This window comes from Spathaspora passalidarum, assembly GCF_000223485.1.
Source record: "Spathaspora passalidarum NRRL Y-27907 unplaced genomic scaffold SPAPAscaffold_4, whole genome shotgun sequence".
In the NCBI taxonomy this organism is placed as follows: Eukaryota; Fungi; Ascomycota; class Pichiomycetes; order Serinales; family Debaryomycetaceae; genus Spathaspora; species Spathaspora passalidarum.
This window is the reverse complement of record NW_006767428.1, coordinates 407,550-429,419: the sequence shown is the minus strand read 5'-3', so window position 1 is coordinate 429,419 and position 21,870 is coordinate 407,550. Positions and strand designations below refer to the sequence as shown.

Below are 21,870 nucleotides of genomic sequence, written 5' to 3'. Positions count from 1 at the left end.
CGAAAAAATCGGCAACCTTAATCTTACAACATACACGTATGTCCTCCCTCCCTCTCCCAGTAACCAGCCAATGAATACATAACCATGTCAGCAACAGTCGCACATAGCATACCACCCACCCAGAGCGACTCTAAATCAGGCTACCTTTCCGTCCCTCAAAATGCAGCCCTACATAATGGCGACACCGGTGATCTCACACATGAAGAATTTGAACTTCAAACAGTAGACTCGCTAGATTTTGAAGTTGAAGGTGAAGGTTCTTTAGAACAGCCCGAGGAAACAGGACGATCAAATATGAAGATGGCTTTTATGAATATGGCAAATTCCATCTTGGGTGCCGGGATCATCGGCCAACCATTTGCATTCAAAAACAGTGGATTAGTTGGTGGGATTGTCGTTATGATATTACTAACATTGTTGATTGACTGGACATTGCGTTTAATTGTCAAGAATTCAATCTTATCACAAACAAAATCTTACCAGGACTCGGTAAATTACTGTTTTGGACTAGCGGGGAAAATTTTGTTACTAGTGTCAATTTGTTCCTTTGCCTATGGTGGGTGTATGGCATTTTGTGTTATTATTGGTGATACTATCCCTCATGTGTTGAAAGCATTCATACCGAAACTGATCACTGGCCCTGGATCCCCCATTGCCTGGTTATTTTATAGAAACACCATCATTATCTTGTTCACGGCATGCATCTCCTATCCACTTTCCCTCAACAGAGACATTTCGAAGCTTGCCAAGGCTTCTGGGTTTGCCTTGGTAGGGATGTTAATCATCGTGATATTAACCATTGCCCGGGCTCCATTTGTATCCCTGGAGCTTAGAGCCAAGTTAACCTTGCCGGAATGGACCGTCAATTACAATATCTTCCAAGGGGTTTCCGTGATTCTGTTTGCCCTTGTGTGTCACCACAATACCATGTTCATTTACAACTCAATGAAGAATGCGACACTCCCAAAATTCGCCAAACTCACCCATATATCGTGCATAGTGTCTATGATTTTCTGTATGATTATGGGAATCAACGGGTTGCTCAATTTCGGAGACAAGACCAAGGGTAATCTCCTAAACAACTTCAGATCGGATGACAATTGGATCAACATTGCCCGGTTCTGTTTTGGACTAAACATGTTGACCACCTTCCCACTCGAAATCTTTGTCGTGCGTGATGTCCTTAAGGAAATCATCCTTGCCAAGCATGCAAGCCAAGGAAGTATAGCAGAGTTGGAATTATCATCAAGACAGCATTTCTTCATCACCACCTTTCTTGTATTTTCGTCAATGTCAGTATCATTATTCACGTGTAATTTAGGTATGATTTTAGAATTAATAGGAGCCACCCTGGCGTCTCTAATGGCATTCATTATCCCACCATTGTGTTACTTCAAGTTAAGTTGGCAACAACAGGATTTTGTTAATTGTTCACCAAAGGATAAAAGGAGGTTTATTATTTATAAGGCATTGCCTAGTGTTGGTTGTGTCGTGTTTGGAGTGTTGGTTATGTTTATTAGTAGTTTTATGACTATAAGTCAGGCGGTAAGACATAAAGGTGAAGAAGGTCATTGTGTCATTGATTAAGAACACTGGGCATGAGAAAAGCGTTGAGAAGATGTCCAGTATACAGAACCCATCTTATAAATAAACAAACTAGATATTAGGATCATTCATGTACTTTTTACTTTTTTATAGATGTATTAACTGTTATATAATCTATTATACAGTCTACTCATCTTCGTCATCGCTTACAACAATACGTTTTCTCTTGACATGAGCAATCTCTTCATCATCATCATCCGCAAGTCTCTTAGCAGGGGCAACCTCCTGCCTCTCCTCCTCCTCCTCCTCGTCAGCCAGCCTCTTGGAAGAATCTGTAGATGATTGAGGAGCATCTGACATAATATCATCGTCATCATCATCATCGTCATTGACAAACAATTCACTAGTGTCGACTCTTCGTTCAGGCAAAACACCACCATTCTTTTCAATTTCCGCCCATCGCAATTTAAACTCGGCCAACTGTCTACCATCAACGATACCACCACTTTCACCAAGCAACGTTCTTAATCTTTCTTCACGAGCAAAAAACTCGGCATCCTTTTCATCATCGGATTCATCATCAGAGTCATGCACAAATTCAGCTGAGTTGAAAGTACGCGTGACAGGAGGGAGTCGTTGTCGTTCACCAGACGTACGATGATGTTCATGGACACGCTGTGGTCTTTTCTTCCTGGCGTGGCCTTTACTTCTTTGAGAAAGAGATTGTTCGAGTTCATCCAATGCGTCTAGTTCATGGATGTTCATTCTTTCTCCTGAACCCGGCGCTGTCTCAAACGCAATGTCATCACCTTCACCATAATCTTCCTCTTCATCGTCTTCCCTTGCTCGCAAGAAGAAGCTAGGTTCTTTACCATCGTCGAATTCTCCATGTTGATCCTTCCACTTCTTGATCAAATCAATAAACTCAGTAAGTGTGGCGGTTTCCACCGAGGTTGGCAACTCAGGATTCTCATCCATAGTAAACGGTAAATCAAACCCAATCAACTTTAAAAGAAGACGCAAGTTCCCATTATTAATAAACAATCGCCTGTGAACTCCTGGGTTCAACTCGGCAATCGAGCTATCATCAAGGATCCGTTCACTCAAGATCCGTTCTAGTTCAGATATTATCCACACAAGCAATGCCAACTTATCCTCCCTCTTCAAGGCCGATACCAAGATCTTTACTTGTTCATCGCGGTTAAAATCCCGAACAAACTCAAGCTGCTTGGCCAATCTCGGACCGCGCGTGTTTGGTTCCGGCTTGGTATATAACTCACCCGTGGCCAAGTATATCTTGCAACTCAAATCTTCCATACGCGGGAACAACAATTCAATAGGCATGGGGAATCGCTCAAGCGCAATCTTGAACTTCTTCATAAAGTAATAGATGAATTCGTCGACTCTGGCTCGCGACAGCCCGCGCAAATCATGATGCAATCTTTCGAGCAACTGCATAAAATCAAGTCTATACAACCCTGTGAAATCCTTACGCACGACAAACAATCTATGAAAGTACTTGAAACAGATTTTTATTTGCGACGCATCGAGATCATCGTACCGTGACAAATAGGCAATGTAGGCGTTCACGATTGAAGTATGGAAGAATCTTGCTTCTGTGAGCTTGAAATCAAGTTTACGTTCCTTGGTGATTTCCTTAGCAGTAGCAGCATCCTGCTCGTCATCAGAAGCATCAATAACATCTTGAAGTGCTTCGGGATGTCTCTCAGTATTCCGCTTGGACTTGCTCTTCTTTCGCCTTGATTGGATATAAAGTTCAACATCTTCATTGGCAAAGGTTTCAAAGGATTCAAGCAAGGTGTTGACCACAGAAACAACTACTCCAAGATATGCTGGTGAATGTTTTGCTGCCGTTTGTGGGATTTGGGCAATAATGTTTACAAAATCCAGAAAACTAAACAACTTTCTAATGATCCCCTCGGCTAAATCTCGATCAGTTTCATCGGCATCTTGTTTCCCAAATAATGAGTTGGATATCTGGATTAACTCCCTGAAACAAAGCATGGCTACATGAAGTGAATTCCAGGATTTACTGCCGAAACTATCGCGGAAGTACGACGTTAATAAGATGAAATTAACACTGGAAAGTGCTGCTCCCACACTTCCATAATCCTGAGCTTGTTGTAGTTTAATAGATTGTTTTTCATATGAAAGAAACCAGGAAATCGTAAAGAAATAACTTGCCTTGGTGTACTCGTCAACCACAGTCATATCACTAATTGTAGTAAGTCTTGAACTCATGGTTTCAATTAAATTGTTAAAACAGCCACCAGAAAGAAACAGCTTGACAAATTCATGTAGTATATTTCTACCAGTTGTGGTCAAATAGACAGGGTATCTGCTAATAACATACTCATCAGAGTCATACTTGAAAAGAGTTCTATTTTTCCAGGTCTTGGACTTGTCAAGTTTGGTTAATGTCAGGGATGTGGTGAAAAGTGCTTCTTGACCAGAAACAACATATGGATTTGAATCGGGAGCTTTTATGGAAAGCAATGATCCAAATCGACCATGACGGGTGGACACGGTTGCCGTTTGCAGCTGTTTACGTTTGGTTTCTGAAGCAAGAAGGTCTTGAAGTTCCATCCCCGCGGTGGTGGATACCGACTGAAGCGGTTGTGATGGGTTTGTGGGATCTTTTGGAGTTGGTTTTTCTAATAGTTCCGAAACAGACAACCCCTTGACTAACAAGTAAATGCATTCAAGACAGATTTCTCCAAACATATCCTTGTCGAATTCAGTTCCTATAGATCCCGAAATGGTAAGCAAAAGCATCAAAACCTTATTCTTTTCAAACACGGAAACCACGTTGTTGATGGAGATATCATCGGCGGAAACACCGTTGGGCAAATCATCAGCAACAACTACTGCACGATGGCTCAGTTTACTTGAGACTGAAGCATTGGCAGGAACGATAGCCACGACATTTCTTACTAAATACAACACCAATTTCAAAATTTGGTTCTCTCTTGGCTCTCTATCCAATCTCAGTTTCTTAATCACAGGCAACACCAAACGGATAACACTTTTCAAAACTGCCCCGTTCAAATACAGCAATATCAATTTCTTATATCCAACCTGCACTTTTCTTACTTCAGTAAACAACAATCGCTGCAGTTCCAGGAGTTCGGCACCGAATTCAACGGGCCACGTTAACAACACGAGCAATTCAAGACAAGCCAATCTGATTTTCTCGACTTTGATTCCGGTTTTCTTTTTGTCAAACTGGCACATAATCACAATCAAATCCTTGACCAACCCAGAATCAGCACATGCCAAGGCAACGGCATAGTTATTTTGTCGCTCATCGACAGCTCTAATCCATCGTTTGATATCCTTGAGACACGCCAATGCGTCATGGCCGAGCTTGTAGGGAGGCGGGGTGATGTTGGAGGTATGGTCTGGTCCACCTAATGCTGAACAAAGGACGGCAATGTGGGCACGAAGAAGTTTTTGGGCTGGTGTTTGATTGGGCTGGAGGGTGGTGGTGAGCGATCGTATGCGGTCGTTTGCCAAGTCTGGCTCGTTGGATTCATCCTGGGAGTTGGATTCTTGTATTGGCTCTTCGTCGACTATGAAGTCTCCTAACTCTTCATAGGTTTCGCTATCCGAACTCGAGCTCATTTGGGTATAGGAGTTGTGGTTGTAAGGATGACTAGAGATGGAAGAAGATTATCAAAATAACGCGTGCTTGTGTGTGTGCGTACTTTGCATGAATAGACGCGCGCGACAGGAATTTTCTGCGACAAACAAACAAACAAACAAAAAAAGCATTTACGACATTGACATGAATATGCGACACAGATCAATAAAGAAAAGAAACTCAGTGAAGATTGGTAAGTCAACTAAAAAGGTTATGGGGCTAAATTTAGAAGCGGTTTAAATATATCTGACGAATAAATCAAGATTGAAAACTAAAAGAGCTATCACAGATCGACGTATAAATGCTTATAAATAGAAATATATCTGTCCTATTTAGTCAACTCGTCTGGGGCTCAGCCACTTCTTCCTATGACCTTACTGGTTACTCGATCTCAAAATGGAAGTAATTATTCGGCTACATACGGTTGAATTCTTGACCTTAACCTGAAATCAAGTTAATTGAGTTAAACGACCACGTGCTGGGCGTGTTTTTGCTGGGCTGTAGTGGTAATGTATTCCATTTATAGTTTCTAAGATTGCTGTCATTGCATGGTGCTTGATCTAATTCCCACTTCTGACCTAGTTCTACTTAGTTCCCGTGTAGTCTAATGTCAGTGTCCAACAAGATAGATAGCCTAACAGGGAAAGAAAACTGACTCGGAATAATAGCTGTCAGCAAAGGAACAAAGTGGTGTGACGAAGTGCGAGTTTGATAGACAACCGTTGTTTCATGCGGGAATGACATTGTCATGTTTGGCAAGATGTTTTGTTGAACAATGAACCAGTAAATTTCTGATACGGTTGATTAATGCACAGTCCCGATTCTGAGACTAACTCCGGTCATTGTTTCGATTGTCCATACAACAATATCGAAAGATACTGTTTGGGGGAGAGAGAAGAGGGATCTACAACACATATACGAGATTTCGATATGCCCAGCAAATTGCCTGCACCCTGACAGTGAAGGATATAGCTGACTCTTGGCTGAATCGCTAATTCGCTAATTGGCCAACTGTGCAATTTAAAGTTGTGGGTAATTATCATCAAAGCAAAAAAAAAAAGGGGGGTATGAGCTCTGGACCGATATTACTACTAGGCCGTTGAAAAATCGTGAGCATGGTTGTTTTGGCAACACCGTGTTTCAGCTAAAATATTAGTACATCACTACAAATAATATAATTAACACAATAACGTCATTTTAAACATCTTTTAGCGATTGCTTGGTCAATATTACTTGATGAAGATAAATTGATAAAGCGGCTTATTGGGGGTTTTTTCACGCTTAACTATTTTTCTTTTTTATTTTTTTTTTTCTCCGCACTGGAAATAAATACTCGAGGTTATAACAACAAACCCCCCCCCCCAAATTGCTATGACCATGACAGAACCAAACATGGATGGTACTTCCCTCTTCAAGAAACGCAACCGTGTTCCTGCAAGTTGTTCTGTCTGTCGGAAACGTAAGTCCAAATGCGATCGGGTGAAACCAATCTGTGGATCATGTCGTAAAAAATCAATCGCTCACTTGTGTTACTATGAACCCAGTGGGAGAATGAGTTCACCACCACCACCACCTGCAAATGAATCAAGGACGTTGCTCAGCATACCACCACCCCCTCCACCACCGCCCTCGATGCAACTCCACCAGCCTAACATGTATCATAATAGACCTGTTCTACTTCAGCAACCGTACCTGCCCTCACTTTCTCACGGATTGCAGCAGCAGCAGCAACAGCAACAACAAACACAATCTCAAAACCAAAACCAACCTCCATCTATCCCCATCCCCACCACACGTCTCATGAGTGACGCATCCACAAAATACTTTAGTCCACTTATTCAACCACCCCAGCCTCCGTCACTACCCATCCCACAATTGTCGCAACCCAGCCAACCAAACATCAACACATTAGTTATACAGGACCCCATACCGTCGATTTCAGCAGTTTCACCAACAAATCTGACCGTTCCAGTTTCCAAATCACAATCTGAATCAGTAGTATCACCACCAGTACCCACCCCTTCGTCGACATCTTCCTTTACCGGTTCTCAGCGTCGCAGTTCAGACACAGCCATGTTGCCACAACGAACGATACCCTCACTCAAGCCGCCCGATATATCACCCAGCAGTTCCCATAATGGCATCAATGAATCGTTCTCATCATACACTTTAGTGCTGATTCCACTTGGTCCTAATTCTTCACTTCAAGTTAGTCCCGAGGATCGCATGAATGTCTTTACCAATGCCAGTTTCTCTATGAATTTGGAAGGACCGATATGGCAACAACATGGAACACTTAGTTATATCGGATTGACCAAAAGCGATCCGTTCATTAAGCTATTCCGAAACTTTACCGTGATCTTATTGAAGGCAGGTGGCATGTCGAAATTCCTCATGAATGAACGCAAAAGACGAAGTGTAGACTCCAGCTCCGCCCCCATGGGTCGCAGTGGCAGTGAGAAGTCCAATGGAAGTTTCAATCTGGTGGATGAAAACGACAACAAAAGAATCCACTTGGATTCATTGACGAGCGTCAGTCCCTCTAGTTCCCACAAGGATCAACAACAAGATTACGACAGTGACAAGAAACAAGAACTGCTTGATGGCGCGCTTGTTGCTGAAGACGTTTTGATCGTATCCAAGATTGTTCGTAACAACGTTGACGAAGTCAAGAATGGGAATAGTAACCAACTCGACCAAAGCACTCCTGGAAGCATGAAGAAGAAACGCCGACTCGATATTATGCCTGCGCTTGAATGTTTGTATTCGGGTGAAAAGAAGGAATATTACCGTATAGTCGAAAAGGCCATTGTGGAGATATTACCTGCTAAGATGAACTTGTTTATTCTATTCTCGAGATTCTTCAAGTACGTGCACCCATTCATTCCAATTATCGATGAACATGTATTGCTAATGGATGTGAACTCGCCCCTTGACCACTTCCCCGAATTTACAAAGGATTACCATACGCAAGTAAACATCAAGAGTGATGACGATTTACGCATCATGGGAATACTTTTGCTAGTAATGAGACTAGGATACATGAGCATGATCCATAATGATTCGATGTACAACAACTACAACGAAACCGAAGCGTCAATAGTCGAAGACATGAAGCAAAAGGTTGATTCCAAGACGTTTGTCCATGTAATCAACTTGTGTATTTCCGATGCGCTCATTGCCACGAGATCTTCCTTCAAATTGGTGCAATTATTAACGTTGCTTTATTTCTATCGACAAGTTGCGCCTGATGATTCGCATGGAATCGGTGGTGCGGATCTGCATATCTTATTCGGAGTGATTATGCGCCATGCCATGTCGATTGGGTTGAATCGTGATCCTACGTTTTACTCCACTCACGAGACTATATGTAATAACCTGGCATTGATTAAAACGTGGAGGTTTTTATGGTATTATCTTGTCATGACTGATGCCACTAGTGCTATTCATACTGGAACGAATTTGAATTTGATGAGTGTAGAAGTAAGTGATGTACAAGTGCCCCGGTATGATAATGACAAGACGGGTGGATTAAACCAGGTGATTGAAAGTTTGGAAGGAGTGTGTCGATCATATCGCAATATCATCAATAAGATCAGCAATGTTAGTCAAAAACCAAAGATAGTCGACATCTTAACTGAAACTAATCATTTGGAGAAGTTGTTTTTTGAAATCTTTGGCAAGGATTTCTTTCGGGATGTTATTTGTAAACCGGCTAAAGTTCCACCCACGCCCAATGGGTTTGATATTCGTAGTGCCGAACATGAAGACACTTTGGTCAAGGTATTGAAATACTGTTTGTTTATTCAACTTCGGACTAATCTTTCTGGGATGTACTACATGGTTGCAATCCACTACGAAAATGTATACAACGAGTCAAAAACCCCGTCGATGAATGCCGGAATTGAATTGTTTAAGATATATATCAAGAGCGTGGTTCAACTAGTGTATATCATGTCGTATGTTCTCGACAACTCGGTGGAATTGTTTGGTAAAAATTACGACTTTTTCTTGACATCCCAGAATGAACGGTACATGATTAAAACCCACTCGTTCCTTACATCTTTCTTTGTTCGATTATTGCATCAGAAAAAGGACCTTTCGTTTCAAGTATTTAAAGACCCGACGATCCAGCCACGACTTAATGTTATTGACAATCTCTTCACTATGGTTCTTGTGGAGGCAGAATTGTTTGTGGGTAACTTCAGGAAGTTATCGCGAACGTACATCAACTCGTACCGGTTGTATATCATCACATATATTATCCTCCGGCAATGTATCGAGAATCCTGATGTCTTTTTTGAACGAACACTCAATGACCACCGGTTCTTCCACCATGGCACCAATATGATTGAATTCTTCACTGTGGGTGAATTGAACCGATTGTGTAAGTTATGTGGTGAGTTCAAGAGCGCCAAGGAACTGCAGGAGAAGTTGAAACTCGAAAGAAGGATGCAACAGCAAGAAGTGAGACCATCCGTGGTGATGACACCAGCCGAGATGAGTACTCCAGGTGGAATAAATGCCGATATCTCCAACATGTTTTATGATGATGATAACAATGACATATTTGATAATTTGCCTACTGAAGTCAAGAATGAGATGTTTGATCCTACCATTTCCAATGACGAGTTCTTGCGCTTGTTTGATATTTGTGGGGATTTAGCTGCGATTTTCGAGTGATTTACTTGTATATTTTTAGCATATGATATAGTTTCAGAATAATGGCTGCAATAATAATAGCTGCAATTTTCAGTAATCACATGCGAATGTTAAATAAAAAAAAAAAGGTTGGGGGTCTCGGCGATATGATCGGGGTTTACCGTTGCGCCCGCATTAGGAATTAACACCGAACAGAAGCGACCATTCCGATCCGCCATAAAAAAAAAAAAAAAAAAAGAATTTCGACCTATTTCTCTTTCTGCTTTTCTGGAAATCAACGTATACCACACCATGCAAAGCTCATTCCAAGTGGCAGAGAAGCGTAAACAGAAGCGGAACAGGATATCGCTCTCCTGTATCAGCTGTAAGAAGCGAAAAGTCAAGTGTGATCGCGGCAACCCTTGCCAAGCGTGTGTAAAGTATCACGGAGTTTGTGAGTACCCGATATCGGTATGGACAACGGCATCCCAAAACGAACCAGGGAGCTCATATCAGATCCATGGGTTTGATGCCACAAAGGTAAACCTGCCTCCTTCTACACAACCTACGCAACAAGTGCAAGTGCAAGCTCTGCCACTGCAAGCTCTGACATTGCCTCCTCCGCTTCCGCTACAACTGGTAGTGGTGCAGCAGCAGCAACAACAACAACAACAACAGCCACTACCACCGCCACCACCACCACAACAAGCTATTACTGCCTCTCCTCTGGACTCGGCTGCAGTTATCGAATCACTTAAGCGAAGAATAAGCGAAATTGAACTGTCTCTAGGACATCCTTCTACCGGACATAGTCCATTCAGTACTGCATCCAATGACTCCGTCCTCCTTCCACCGATCAAGAAACTCCACTTCAATTGGAATGAATACAAGTACAATCCAGATACAAACCCAACATACATCGGAATCAACCCCTATGCCAATAACACAGAGACTATAAACTTTTACGACGGATACACCCCTTTGTTTCTTCAGGATAAAGCCAGAACCCACAACTACGGTCCGTTCTCGTGGATGACTATCATGAATAAAGACCCGGGATTACGTCGCCTTTGGAAGTTTGTCCAGAATGAAAGCTTAAAGAAGATTGAACAGCATTTAACAAGCACACACAGACATAAGCAAATACCTCATGATGAAATTGTGGCGGAAGTGGCAAAGCAAGACGCTAATGCAGCCGCATGCTTTGAAATCAGTGAATCGGAAGTTGCATTCAGAGACAAGGCAGTGGACAGAGATGGATACAATGATTTGAGATTGTACGGAAACGTTACAAGAAAGACTAGCAATTTGAGAGGTGCACCGCTGGATACGACGGCAAATGCCGCCTCTACTAGCGCAGATTCCACTGCTTCTACTTCAAGATCTAGCAATACACCTGCTCCTTCGCAGAAACAGATTCAGCGAATGGCAATGAACAAACACGCCATAGCTTTAGGACTTACTTTATATGAAGGGAAAATGGATCAAGAATTACAGTTAATTGAGAAAATCACAAAGATTCTCCCCAAGCAAAAAGTTATCTGGAAGTTGATCCACAAATTCTTTAACTCGGTGTATCCATACATGCCATTCTTGGATGAGGGCTATTTCGTTACAGAAATGACCCGAATATTAGGTCCTGAAGAATCCAATGATAGACAACTTGAATCACTCAAGGTCGAGAAACGGTTGGATTTCGCATATATTGGTATCCTTCTTATTGTGCTCCGTATTACATATCTCCTGCTTTTCTCCAATAGAAACGGCGTAAACCAACGAAATTTAGCCACGACAGACCCATCATTCCAAGCCCAGGAAATTAAATATCTACTTTCAAACCCGATTGATATTGATGTTATCGCCATGGCTCAATTATGTCTTGATCAGTTTGATATTTTCCACAAGAGCAATATCGTCATTTTGCAATGTGCATTCTTTATGAGGCTATACTATATGTTTGCTCCTGAAGAAGGTGATGGTGCTGATGGAGGAGATTCGCAGATTTTCTCGGGGACAATCATCCAAATGGCATATTCAATGGGGCTTAATCGAGAACCCGACAATTTCCCTGATGTGTCCAATGATGAAAGGTCAAACAATATGGCGAGAAAGATTTGGTTGTTTTTGATCATAGGTGACTTGATCCAGGGATATCAGTACGGTAACCCTATGAGCATTGACCAGAAGTATTACGATACGAAATTGCCCTATTATAAACCGGGAAATGAAAATGTCAAAGATATCGAGTTGGAGAAACATGTCATTAGTACATTTGCTTATTTTGAAAAGTATTACCTGAAGTTAGTGGCGCTCTTGGACGTTGGTATTGACGTGAGAAAGCATGTCACCATGAAAGAGTTGACTGAGTTGATTACCGACTTTGAAATTTCGTTAAATGACCATTATGGATTGTTGAAGTTTTTCCTCGTTCCATTCAAGCAAGACAACTATACTTATCCATTCATTAAAGCTATGAAGTGTAAGAATTACATCAACATGAAGATGTTTCTCAATACCATTCTATTCCATTTATACTTGCATTACGAGAAGTCCGACACGACCTTTGCATTTTTCTACTTGAAGAAAATCCTTGCTAGTCTTTGTACGGAGTTCATCCCATGCATGTTTCAATTGATTGCTGATAATTACTTGAATTTTGGTCCTGTTGCGGATTTGTTTCTTAATCCGACCCTTGAATCAATGATTCATAAAGCCACAGTTATCATCTCGGCCGTGCTTGTCCGGGTCAATTCCAGCATCTATAAGCTCAGATATGTTGAGACCGACAAGCATGACGACGGATTGTGGAATAGTCCATCGTATAGACTTCATTATGCCAAGCTCGTAAAGTTTTCGAAAGTGCTCACTCGAATCATGAAATTCTGTATTGCTGCTATTTCCAGGTTGAGTCAGAGGTATTATTACGCTTGGAGATTGACGAAAGCGCACGGGTACATTGGAACCATCATCATTGGAACTGAGTTTTACAAAAACACCAAGCTGGATCCTATATTGTTGATTGATCTAACCAACGACCAATTATCTGAGTTGCTTAAGATCAGTGAATTGACATTGAAGAAGTATACCAAGCATGTTGACATTTTCAATGAAGACATTGACGTAATCAACGAATGTGCCCAATCGTGCTCTCCACCACCAGAGATACTTGGAGAAGAACCAGACTGCTCTCACAACAATGCGCCACCTGTGAAAGCACAACCTACTCCTGATCCACATAAACAACATCTATACAATGATTCGTTTGCATCGTCGCTGGCCTCGCTCAATGATGAGGATTTCGGATGTTTGCAAAACGACGAGATTGACAAGTTGTGGTATCAAATGGCGGCCATGAAACAAACAGGACCAATTTCAACTCCAAGTTCCAATTTTGGAAGCAGTGGCTCGGAGAATGGAAACTATAGTAATGGTAATGCCAACAATATCAACCAGAATCCTGTGACTGCAAATGTCAATATGAGTTATCCTGTGTTTGGCTCGCCTGCTGGGTTCAATAACATTATGGGTATGGGTATGGGTGATGGAGAGGTTGACTTGTTTAATGCTCTCTCGGTTGACCAATTGTTGGGGTTGACCAAAGACGGTAAATGGTAATAGAATGTATTCATAGTGTAATAGTAACAGCCGTATTCATATTGTAATAGTAACAGCCTATTCTTGTAATAGTAACAGCCTATTCTTGTAATAGTGACAGCCCTATTCTTGACATAGTAACAGCCTATTCTTGACATAGTAACAGCCTATTCTTGACATAGTAACAGCCTATTCTTGACATAGTAACAGTCCTATTCATAGTGTAATAACCCTTAATAAAGTGTATGTGCGGGTAACCTCGCATCGCAGACTATAAAAGACGATTGAAAAAAATTTTTTTTTACAGTAAACTCTTTTCCTTAGCTTTACTTTCTTCCTTAAGTAACGTTCAATTAACAGATGAAAGGTAATGGTTATCTTACATTTGATAATTGGATTTCTACTCCTTATGTGAACTAGTATTCACACGATAGAAACGTTTATATGACGACAAAACGCTGTGCACCAGTCTGAGTACTCATTGCATGACAGACCAAAGTATACCCAAATTTCTGATTTACGTTTCAATCGTCGTGATGATTTTTCAAGTGGAGTAAGTGTAGTAACTGTGTAGAGTGTGCGCTGTTGCATAGGCGAAGGAGATGAAGATTGCTTTGCAGTTTCGTAATTCTTTGCAAGTGTGTGTTATTATTATTATTATTATACAGACACGCCCAGATTGCCAGAGATGGTACAACTGAGTGCCACTATACAATGTTCGTAAACAACAAGGAAGAACTCCTCATGTAACCAAGCAGCGTACAGTATAATCCTTCTTGATCTCAAGAGTTCAAAAGACAATGCGAGGTAGTGCCCCAGTACCGACTTAATCACATGGCCCAGCCCTGATAACATTGTTGGAAACTGGCTCGATTTGGCTAAATTGATTAATCCAAGATAGCGCGATATTCATAGGCCGATTGGAGAGACAATTGAATTAGCCCCAAACGGGAGAACTAAAGTCTACGTCATAGGCGTGTTTTGGCACCCACCCTTTCGACATGAGATATTTTTTTTTCTTGTTTAGCATGCTCTCCTTCCAGCAGTTTGACACCGTTTTTGTATTCAAATTTTCATTGTGACAGTTTATGTAATATAACCCCATTCGGTTTAGTAATGATTCGCGTGTGTCTCATGCACTACGAGTAAAAAAAATTATTTTTCATTTTTTTTTGTTTCAGAAATACGACTGTTAACTTTGTAGTTTTGTAATTTTTTTTTTCTGCATGCATGGTTGGGCATGGTGCTTTTTCGTTGCTATGGGAACAATGCATCTGAACAGATGGGCCAATAATCTTCGACCCACATCAGCTGGCCTTCGGCAGATAGATACTTGTGCTCTACTCGTCAAATACGATAATTAATAAATTGCCCAGCAGTTATCTTGCTTTGAGAAAAATCGACTAATTTTTATGGTTTGATTTGACCATCACGGAAAATAGTACAGAAGGGGGAACTGTCGTGAGGGCTGAAAATTTTGAGATCTTGGTTGCAGAGAAGGTCTAGAATCTTTTAGTCTATGAATCTTAAACTCAGCCCAAATCTTCAACCCCTGTTGCAAATGCGCGTAGATATGTTTGTTTGGAATGTTTTTAGCGTGATCTCCCTTTGTTCCAACGTCTCAGTTAAGAAAAAATTCCTGTTTAGGAGTTAAAGTTTTTATTTTTTAGTGCACAATTTATTTTTGAAAACGCACCAAAAAAAATTTTCAAGGGGGAACGCAGGAAAGGGATGTTGGGATGTTTTCATGTTTTCGTGGGTGGTCGTGGTGGTCTTGGTACAAAGTCGCGTGGGAGAAATAATGCAGTCTAAGTCCAAGACAATGGCGGGGGAGAACCAGATTTATTAACCGAAAGGGAAGTTTTTGTTCTGGGACTATGTCAAACAGTGTGATAACAACAAACACTGGGTGTGTACTTATACCCAAGGCTGTGTTGTGCTTGGGAATCCAATAATCCGCACCTAACCTTGACAAGCTACACTGTCAAGATTGACAAATGTTTTAGCCCGTGCTACTGGTTATATCCAACATTTTCTCTCTGGATTCATTCACATGGAGGTCGCCCATGTACGTACATGTTGCACCATATTTGAATTTGCAGATCTACCATATCAAGTAAATTTCGGTGGCTGGTTAAATTATTTTTTAAGCTGCATTCTATTACACAATGACACCGCGTACTTTTTTTTTCCCTTTTCCACCAATTTTATTTTTTGTCTGTTTTCCATTTGATCCCAAAGGGGTATAAACCTGTGCATTTGAAATAATATCACTATATTGACCCCAACAAGTAATATAATTATAAATAACCACCGATTTCCAGTATCGATATCCTTTCTGTCTTTTCTCTATCACTCATTCATCAATCACTTTCACACCCCTCCCCCCTCCTCCTCATCATGACTTCCGCTCTTGACTTGAAAGCATTGCAAATTTTCGTTGCTGGTCCTGTTACCCAAGACATGATCCACAAGCTAGTGGTTGCTACCCTCCAGGTCATTCCATGCAAAGACACTAAGAACCAAACATACACCTCCACTGACATGAAAGTCAAACCATTGCCTTCCTTGATGACTTTCTTGACCAAGTTGGTTCGCTACACTAATGTATATACTGGTACCCTCATGGCCACTTTAGTATACTTGAACAGATTAAAGGCCAAATTACCAAAGAACGCCCTGGGGTTACCATGCACCAGACACAGAATCTTACTCAGTTGTTTGATCTTGTCTTCTAAATTCCACAATGATTCATCTCCAAAGAACATGCATTGGGCTAAATACACTGACGGTTTATTCACTACCCAAGACATCAACTTGATGGAACGCCAATTGACATTTTTATTAAACTGGGACTTGAAAGTCTCCAACGACGAAATGATTGAAAGCTTGGACAGTCTCTTGGAACCAATCAGATACGACTTGGTCAGAAGCTCCAAGGTCAAGAAGTTCTTGCAAAGACAACACCACCATCACAAGCAAGCTCCAACTCCAGTTGCTGCAGGTCCAGCCCAACCAGAGTACAACTATCCATCTCCAGCAAGCACTGTTGCTACTACTACTACTTCTTCTTCTTCTCCAATCTCAGTCACTCCAACCCATTCGAGATCTTCATCTACAGTTTCCTCCCTCTTCCACACCAGATCGAGTTCCACCAGTTCAATTTCTTCGGTATCTACCAATGCAACTACGATATCTACACATGAATCATCTTCTGAAGTGGATCCAATAATTGAATTTGCTGCATTGAAAGAAGAAATGGAATTGAAGAACTTGTTGAAACAGTTGAATTCCGGTTCTTATGCTGCTCAACAAATGGCTTATGTGTACAATTAGGTTATGAAACATTAGGGTTTTATTTTTGGGTTTATTACATTTTTCTTTATTTTGGGTTTTTTACTTGGTTTATTAGGCGTTTGGTATTATTTAGATTTGTTTAGCATTAATGGACATTCGTGCAAATAAAATGCCAATGTAGATTCGGAAAACATATACATAGAATAAGCAAAGTCTGATGTTTAGAGTTTAATCATTTGGCAACCTACCTCCACTCTTCAACAAATCATGAAGTGTGGGGCGTGAATCATTCAGAGAATAACCTCCACGATTACCGCCTCCTCTTCTTCCTTTAGCCAGATTCCCATTTCTTGCCCTTCCTTTAGCCAGGTTCCTACTTCTTGCCCTTTGTTGATCACTTCCGCGACGTCCTCTATTCGACCCAGAACAATCTCTTGGATCTCCGTTACTATGCTGATTTCCTCTTGACGAGGGAGTGGTATTGCTAGAAACACTTGAATCATAAGTGTAATCATCACTGCCATGGCCATTGCCATTGCTATTGCTATTGCTATTGACATTGCCATTGCCATTTTGATTTCTCAGGTTGTTTGGATGGTTAGTATCATCGTCGTTGTTACGACTTGGAAACGTGTTTTCATAGCTATTGTCTGATCTTGAATTTTGTCTAGAGTTATTGTCTATTCTTCTTTCTCCGCCATTACTAGCAGTAGAGTTTCTTCTGTCGGCGGGAGGATTATAAATTGAGTTACGTCGTGGTGCCGATCCAAACACTCTTGCATTGGAAATAGCAACGGTGTTGGGATCAACAGCGTCGTATTCCTCCCCTGAATTGCTCAGTTTCCTGCTCATTGCAAGTTGAATGAATTCGGCTGCGGACTGAAATTTGTCGGCTTTTGGTGCAACTTGCAGAGGCACTTGTTTCAACCGGTCAGGATGAATGGTAGGGACAGTGGGACGTGCTGGGAGATGGTTACTATCGTCGTCCTCAGAGTAAGGACGTTTTCTAGGCGGGTTAGTATTTGGTCTGTGATCTGTGGAGGTATTTTGTGCATGTGTAATATTTCTATTTGGTTGGTATCGATCAATAGTTCTTGTTTCATCAAATCTGCCATCAGATCTGCCATTAGGTCTGTAATTATCCGAATAAGATCTATCGGATAATCTGTTGTCAAATCTGTTATCAGATACTCTATCGTCAAATGATCTATTGTCTGATAGCCAGCTATCAAATGATCTGTTATCAAATAATCTATCCGATGTTCTACTATCTGAACGAGGCTTAACATATTCGTAAGTTTTACTGTCATAATGATCACTTCTAATGTTCCCTCTGGTATCATTATATTCTCCATTTCCTCTCGTGTAACTGCCAGTAGTTTTGGATGCATAATTATTGGAAGTTTGTTGGCCAGGACGATAACTATCAGTTTCAGGCCTGGATTTCTTAAGTGGAGGAGAGGATGGTCGAGAGTAATCAACGACGGAATTGATGTGGTTCCAGGATGCAGCTTTGGCCTGTGAGTCAGGGCTACTAATACTATTACGAGGACCTCTTGGAGCTGGGGCTGCTGGAGTGGTAGGGGAAGTACGAGATTGAGCATGATCTGGTTCCTGGGCTTGCCCTGATGTAGGATAAGTCATTGCAATTGGAGTAGGTGCTGCAACCTTTGACATGTTAGGTGAATCTGCAGGGGTAGATGTCACAGGGAATTGCTTCTTGTTTGCTGGTTTATTGGCCAGCTTGCTAGTCACTGGTTTGGCGGGAAGTGCTTCTGGTTCCTGGAATTCCTGGGAACGAATATATGTGTTTGGACCTGGTTTGTAATTCAGATTAGGTGGAGCACTCAAGAATTGAAGTTGTTTATTGGCATTAACATTGATTGAATGAGCAGGCACAGATATTCTTCCTGAAATAGTCTTGTATTTGATCACGACATATTCCTTCTTGTTGCTTTTCCACTTATGGTACTCTTCCGCCAAAATTTTGCAATATTGTTTTTGAACAGGGAGATAATTGGTGCCTTTCAAACACCTAAACACAACCTTGAATTGGAATGGAAGGACCTTGTTTAGGAATTCATCAATAATATCATCTTCTTTTGATTCAGGATCAATTTGTAATCTATTCCATTGGGTTTCTTGTTGTCCAAAGAATTTCAAAATTTCACACGCAGACCCTAATTTGGATTCCAAATTCAGCCAGAAAGAGACTAATTTACGTTCAATGACTTGTTCCACAACCACAAGCGGTTTATTCTTATCAAGGAATTCCAAAATGTCCTTCATTCTCGCGTTTTTCCCACCCAATTGACGTTCCAATGCTTCAATGAATTGGGGTCCAACATTGAACAAATGAATGACAAAGGTATCGTCCAATAATTCAAGCAATTTACGATATTGTTCGATATTCCCATAGGCATTAGTAATACCTAAATTCATAACACATCGTTCTTTAAGTTCAAAATGTTCAGGATCACGGAAGTAAGCCAGGACGCCACGGAAATGACGAAGACCAACAGAAATGTACTTCAACCATTGTTGAGGGCTAATTCCCAGGGGAACAGGTTCCTTTGCATAGGCAGGAATAAAAGTCTTGTTGATTTCATCCTTCCAATAGGCAAACAACTCCGAGGCTTCTTTTAGAAGACGGGTATTTTTGACTGCGGGGTCTTCTACTTCTTGTGACACGGTGTTACTAACATTTGCTGATGTATTGGCAATAGTAGAAACTTCAGAAGAGGTGGGAGGAGTTGAAATTTGATTGGATATTGTTTGATTTAATGCGGGAGATGATTGATTGGAAATAGTTGCAGCCCCATTGTTGGGGGCAGTCACGGTAGTGTCGTCTTTGGGAGTGACAGGAGCTGTGCCATTGCTGGTGCCATTGGCACTAGCAGTTAAAGTTTGATTTGTGTTGGTGTTATCATTTGTGGTATTTGCTCCAGGGTCAACCGTGGTGGTGGGATTAGTGGTGGTTGGAAAAACGACAGAAGACACCACTGGTACGGTAATTACATTCGATTTGGCAGGAGGTGGTTTTGATTTTGGACTGGTGTCACCATCACCAGTGAGATATTCAAGACCATTCATAGAGGTTCAAGAGAGAAAGAGATGGATGGATGGATTGAGATGGATGGATTGAGATAGATGGATTGAGATAGATGGATGGATTGAGATAGGGTGGAGGGGAGTGGTGGTCAGGTGTATATTTTGACGAAAAGGATCTAAGCTAAAATATTTTTTATAGGTGTTGTTTAAAAAAAATTGGTGGTGGGTGGTTTTAACTAATGAGGGGATCAGTCGATAATAAAAACAAACTAATCAGTTGGTATTATGAAAATAGAGTAACATGGTGTGCCAGGGCTAAACATCTGGAAGTTTAAACCAGCAAATTCCAGAATTGGTCTGGCATAACATGACTATGTAAAGTAGTATCACAAACGTAACTCACGATAGCTAAGTTGGCTGCAACATTTTCAGTGGGGGCTGTAGAATCTTCCGTTTGGATAGCTGATTGTACCCAGAATGTGACTGATCTTTCTTTCAGATTACACTATCACCAGCTGGTTGGTTGTGAGGTTTATTTGGTCTGAGCTTTGCTGGGTATGAGCACAGGGCTATACAACTAAATCAGTCTCGATACACCCAAGAAATTCCCAGAGTTCTGAACCTGTAACGAAAAAGTTGCGTGGTTGTTGAAGCATTTCATTTTGAAATTACACGAGCTGCAAAAAATAACATTACTTAATCTTTAATACAGCCACCACACACACACACACGAGCGCTCTATAAAATATTCATAATCAATTTGCTCATTTAGAGATAACGAATTTTAGTGATTTCCGATTGCTTCTCCGTGATTTGCCCAAATGCACGACCGAGCCGTCCAATCTCTTCTTGGCTTTGAATGCCTCGTTTTCGGCCACTTGTATTCCTTCTATTTACCCGGTAATTTTGATTTGCGTTATACGTCAATGTGTGTCCTGTGTGTGCGTGCGTGTACTGGGTGACTGTGCCATGATTCGACGATGTAAGATGATGTGTGTTCCTTGTTCGCTAAGGCAATGGTGCCGTATTAGTTGTCCATTTGCACCGCTATCCCCGAACCTGGACTTTGTTTTTCCTGCATATAATCGCCAGCTGCTACTTTTCTTTTTTTAATTTTTTTGCTGTGACTAAAAAGGACCTCCCACCTTTAGTGTTGTAAAAACCCTCAACTTTAAACCTCCACTATCAATTAGAGTTTCTATATTTAATTACCTTATTTATTACTTTTTCAAATTTAGCATCATTCACATTAATGAAACCTATAATAAGTGCAACCACCAGCAGGAGCATATCGAGGGTGGGTAGGGCTACACCATCAGTTGTGGCTGGCTATAACCCCTGCGTTCACACGATCCAACCCCACCCTCAAATTGTATACAACATTATGGGCTACCGCCGATTCTTCAGCAACACACGCGCCTTAAGGAAGGATGAGAAAACACTCAAGAACTTGGCTGTGAATCTACAGAAGGGCACCCTCTCCCAGGAAGAGGAGCAAAAGAAGAAGGCAAAGACAACCAAGGACGCGGGCTCTGATGAAACAAGGATGTCACCAGAACAGACACTGGCCCAGGCACAGACACAGACACAGACGCAATCACAGAGACAGACACAGGCGCAATCACAATCACAATCACAGACACAGACACCAGCACAACAAGCTGAACTGGTGCCACAAGACACAAGCTCGCCAGCCCAAGCACAAGTGCAACAAGCTAAAGAACTGAGTAATACCGAAGCGATTCAACAACTGACTGCAGGACAATCAGAAGCTGCTGCTGCTTCACCTATACCTCACATGAAACCAATAACAAAGCAATCCACCAAACCAACACCACTCCCCAAGACCCTTTCCAGCATCAAATCACGTCGCGTTCCAGGCGTAGAAACTCCCAGAGACAAACTAACCCGTCAACTTATGTTTGATGCGTACGACTCACTTGCCATGGTCACTTATGATGACTTGAAGCTCCAGCATTTATATAACCCTGATGGAAATCCACCTAAGCATTACCTTGATCGCCATGCCCTTCTCAAATCCATTCCTGATAAAATCAATATAAATGATCCCGACGATA

General features: G+C 41.4%; 7 protein-coding genes across 7 annotated transcripts; 4 read left to right on the top strand and 3 right to left on the bottom strand. All coding sequences in view use genetic code 12, as the record gives it.

Moving 5' to 3' along the window:
- Positions 1 to 84: 84 nt before the first annotated feature.
- On the top strand, positions 85 to 1,587 carry SPAPADRAFT_50664 (uncharacterized protein; the record flags this gene model as incomplete). The annotated part of the gene is made up of 1 exon (XM_007375283.1): positions 85 to 1,587. The coding sequence occupies one exon, from the start codon at positions 85 to 87 to the stop codon at positions 1,585 to 1,587; it is 1,503 nt and encodes a 500-aa protein (XP_007375345.1).
- Positions 1,588 to 1,731: 144 nt separating this feature from the next.
- On the bottom strand, positions 1,732 to 5,190 carry YBL053 (Ybl053p; the record flags this gene model as incomplete). Its single annotated transcript, XM_007375282.1, has 1 exon — positions 1,732 to 5,190. One exon carries the CDS (start codon positions 5,188 to 5,190, stop codon positions 1,732 to 1,734), a length of 3,459 nt encoding a protein of 1,152 aa, XP_007375344.1.
- A 1,411-nt stretch (positions 5,191 to 6,601) lies between these two features.
- Positions 6,602 to 9,968, top strand: ZCF13 (Zcf13p; the record flags this gene model as incomplete). The annotated part of the gene is made up of 3 exons (XM_007375281.1): positions 6,602 to 7,671; positions 7,789 to 9,676; positions 9,710 to 9,968. 3 exons carry the CDS (start codon positions 6,602 to 6,604, stop codon positions 9,890 to 9,892), a joined length of 3,141 nt encoding a protein of 1,046 aa, XP_007375343.1.
- A 194-nt stretch (positions 9,969 to 10,162) lies between these two features.
- ZCF14 (Zcf14p) lies at positions 10,163 to 13,585 on the top strand (the record flags this gene model as incomplete). The annotated part of the gene is made up of 3 exons (XM_007375280.1): positions 10,163 to 10,390; positions 10,610 to 11,165; positions 11,211 to 13,585. 3 exons carry the CDS (start codon positions 10,163 to 10,165, stop codon positions 13,463 to 13,465), a joined length of 3,039 nt encoding a protein of 1,012 aa, XP_007375342.1.
- Positions 13,586 to 13,765: 180 nt separating this feature from the next.
- On the bottom strand, positions 13,766 to 14,870 carry SPAPADRAFT_61153 (uncharacterized protein; the record flags this gene model as incomplete). The annotated part of the gene is made up of 1 exon (XM_007375279.1): positions 13,766 to 14,870. The coding sequence occupies one exon, from the start codon at positions 14,297 to 14,299 to the stop codon at positions 14,105 to 14,107; it is 195 nt and encodes a 64-aa protein (XP_007375341.1).
- Positions 14,871 to 15,795: 925 nt separating this feature from the next.
- PCL1 (Pcl1p) lies at positions 15,796 to 16,903 on the top strand (the record flags this gene model as incomplete). The annotated part of the gene is made up of 1 exon (XM_007375278.1): positions 15,796 to 16,903. The coding sequence occupies one exon, from the start codon at positions 15,845 to 15,847 to the stop codon at positions 16,778 to 16,780; it is 936 nt and encodes a 311-aa protein (XP_007375340.1).
- SPAPADRAFT_66727 (uncharacterized protein) lies at positions 15,796 to 21,620 on the bottom strand (the record flags this gene model as incomplete). The annotated part of the gene is made up of 1 exon (XM_007375277.1): positions 15,796 to 21,620. One exon carries the CDS (start codon positions 19,832 to 19,834, stop codon positions 16,970 to 16,972), a length of 2,865 nt encoding a protein of 954 aa, XP_007375339.1.
- Positions 21,621 to 21,870: the final 250 nt, after the last annotated feature.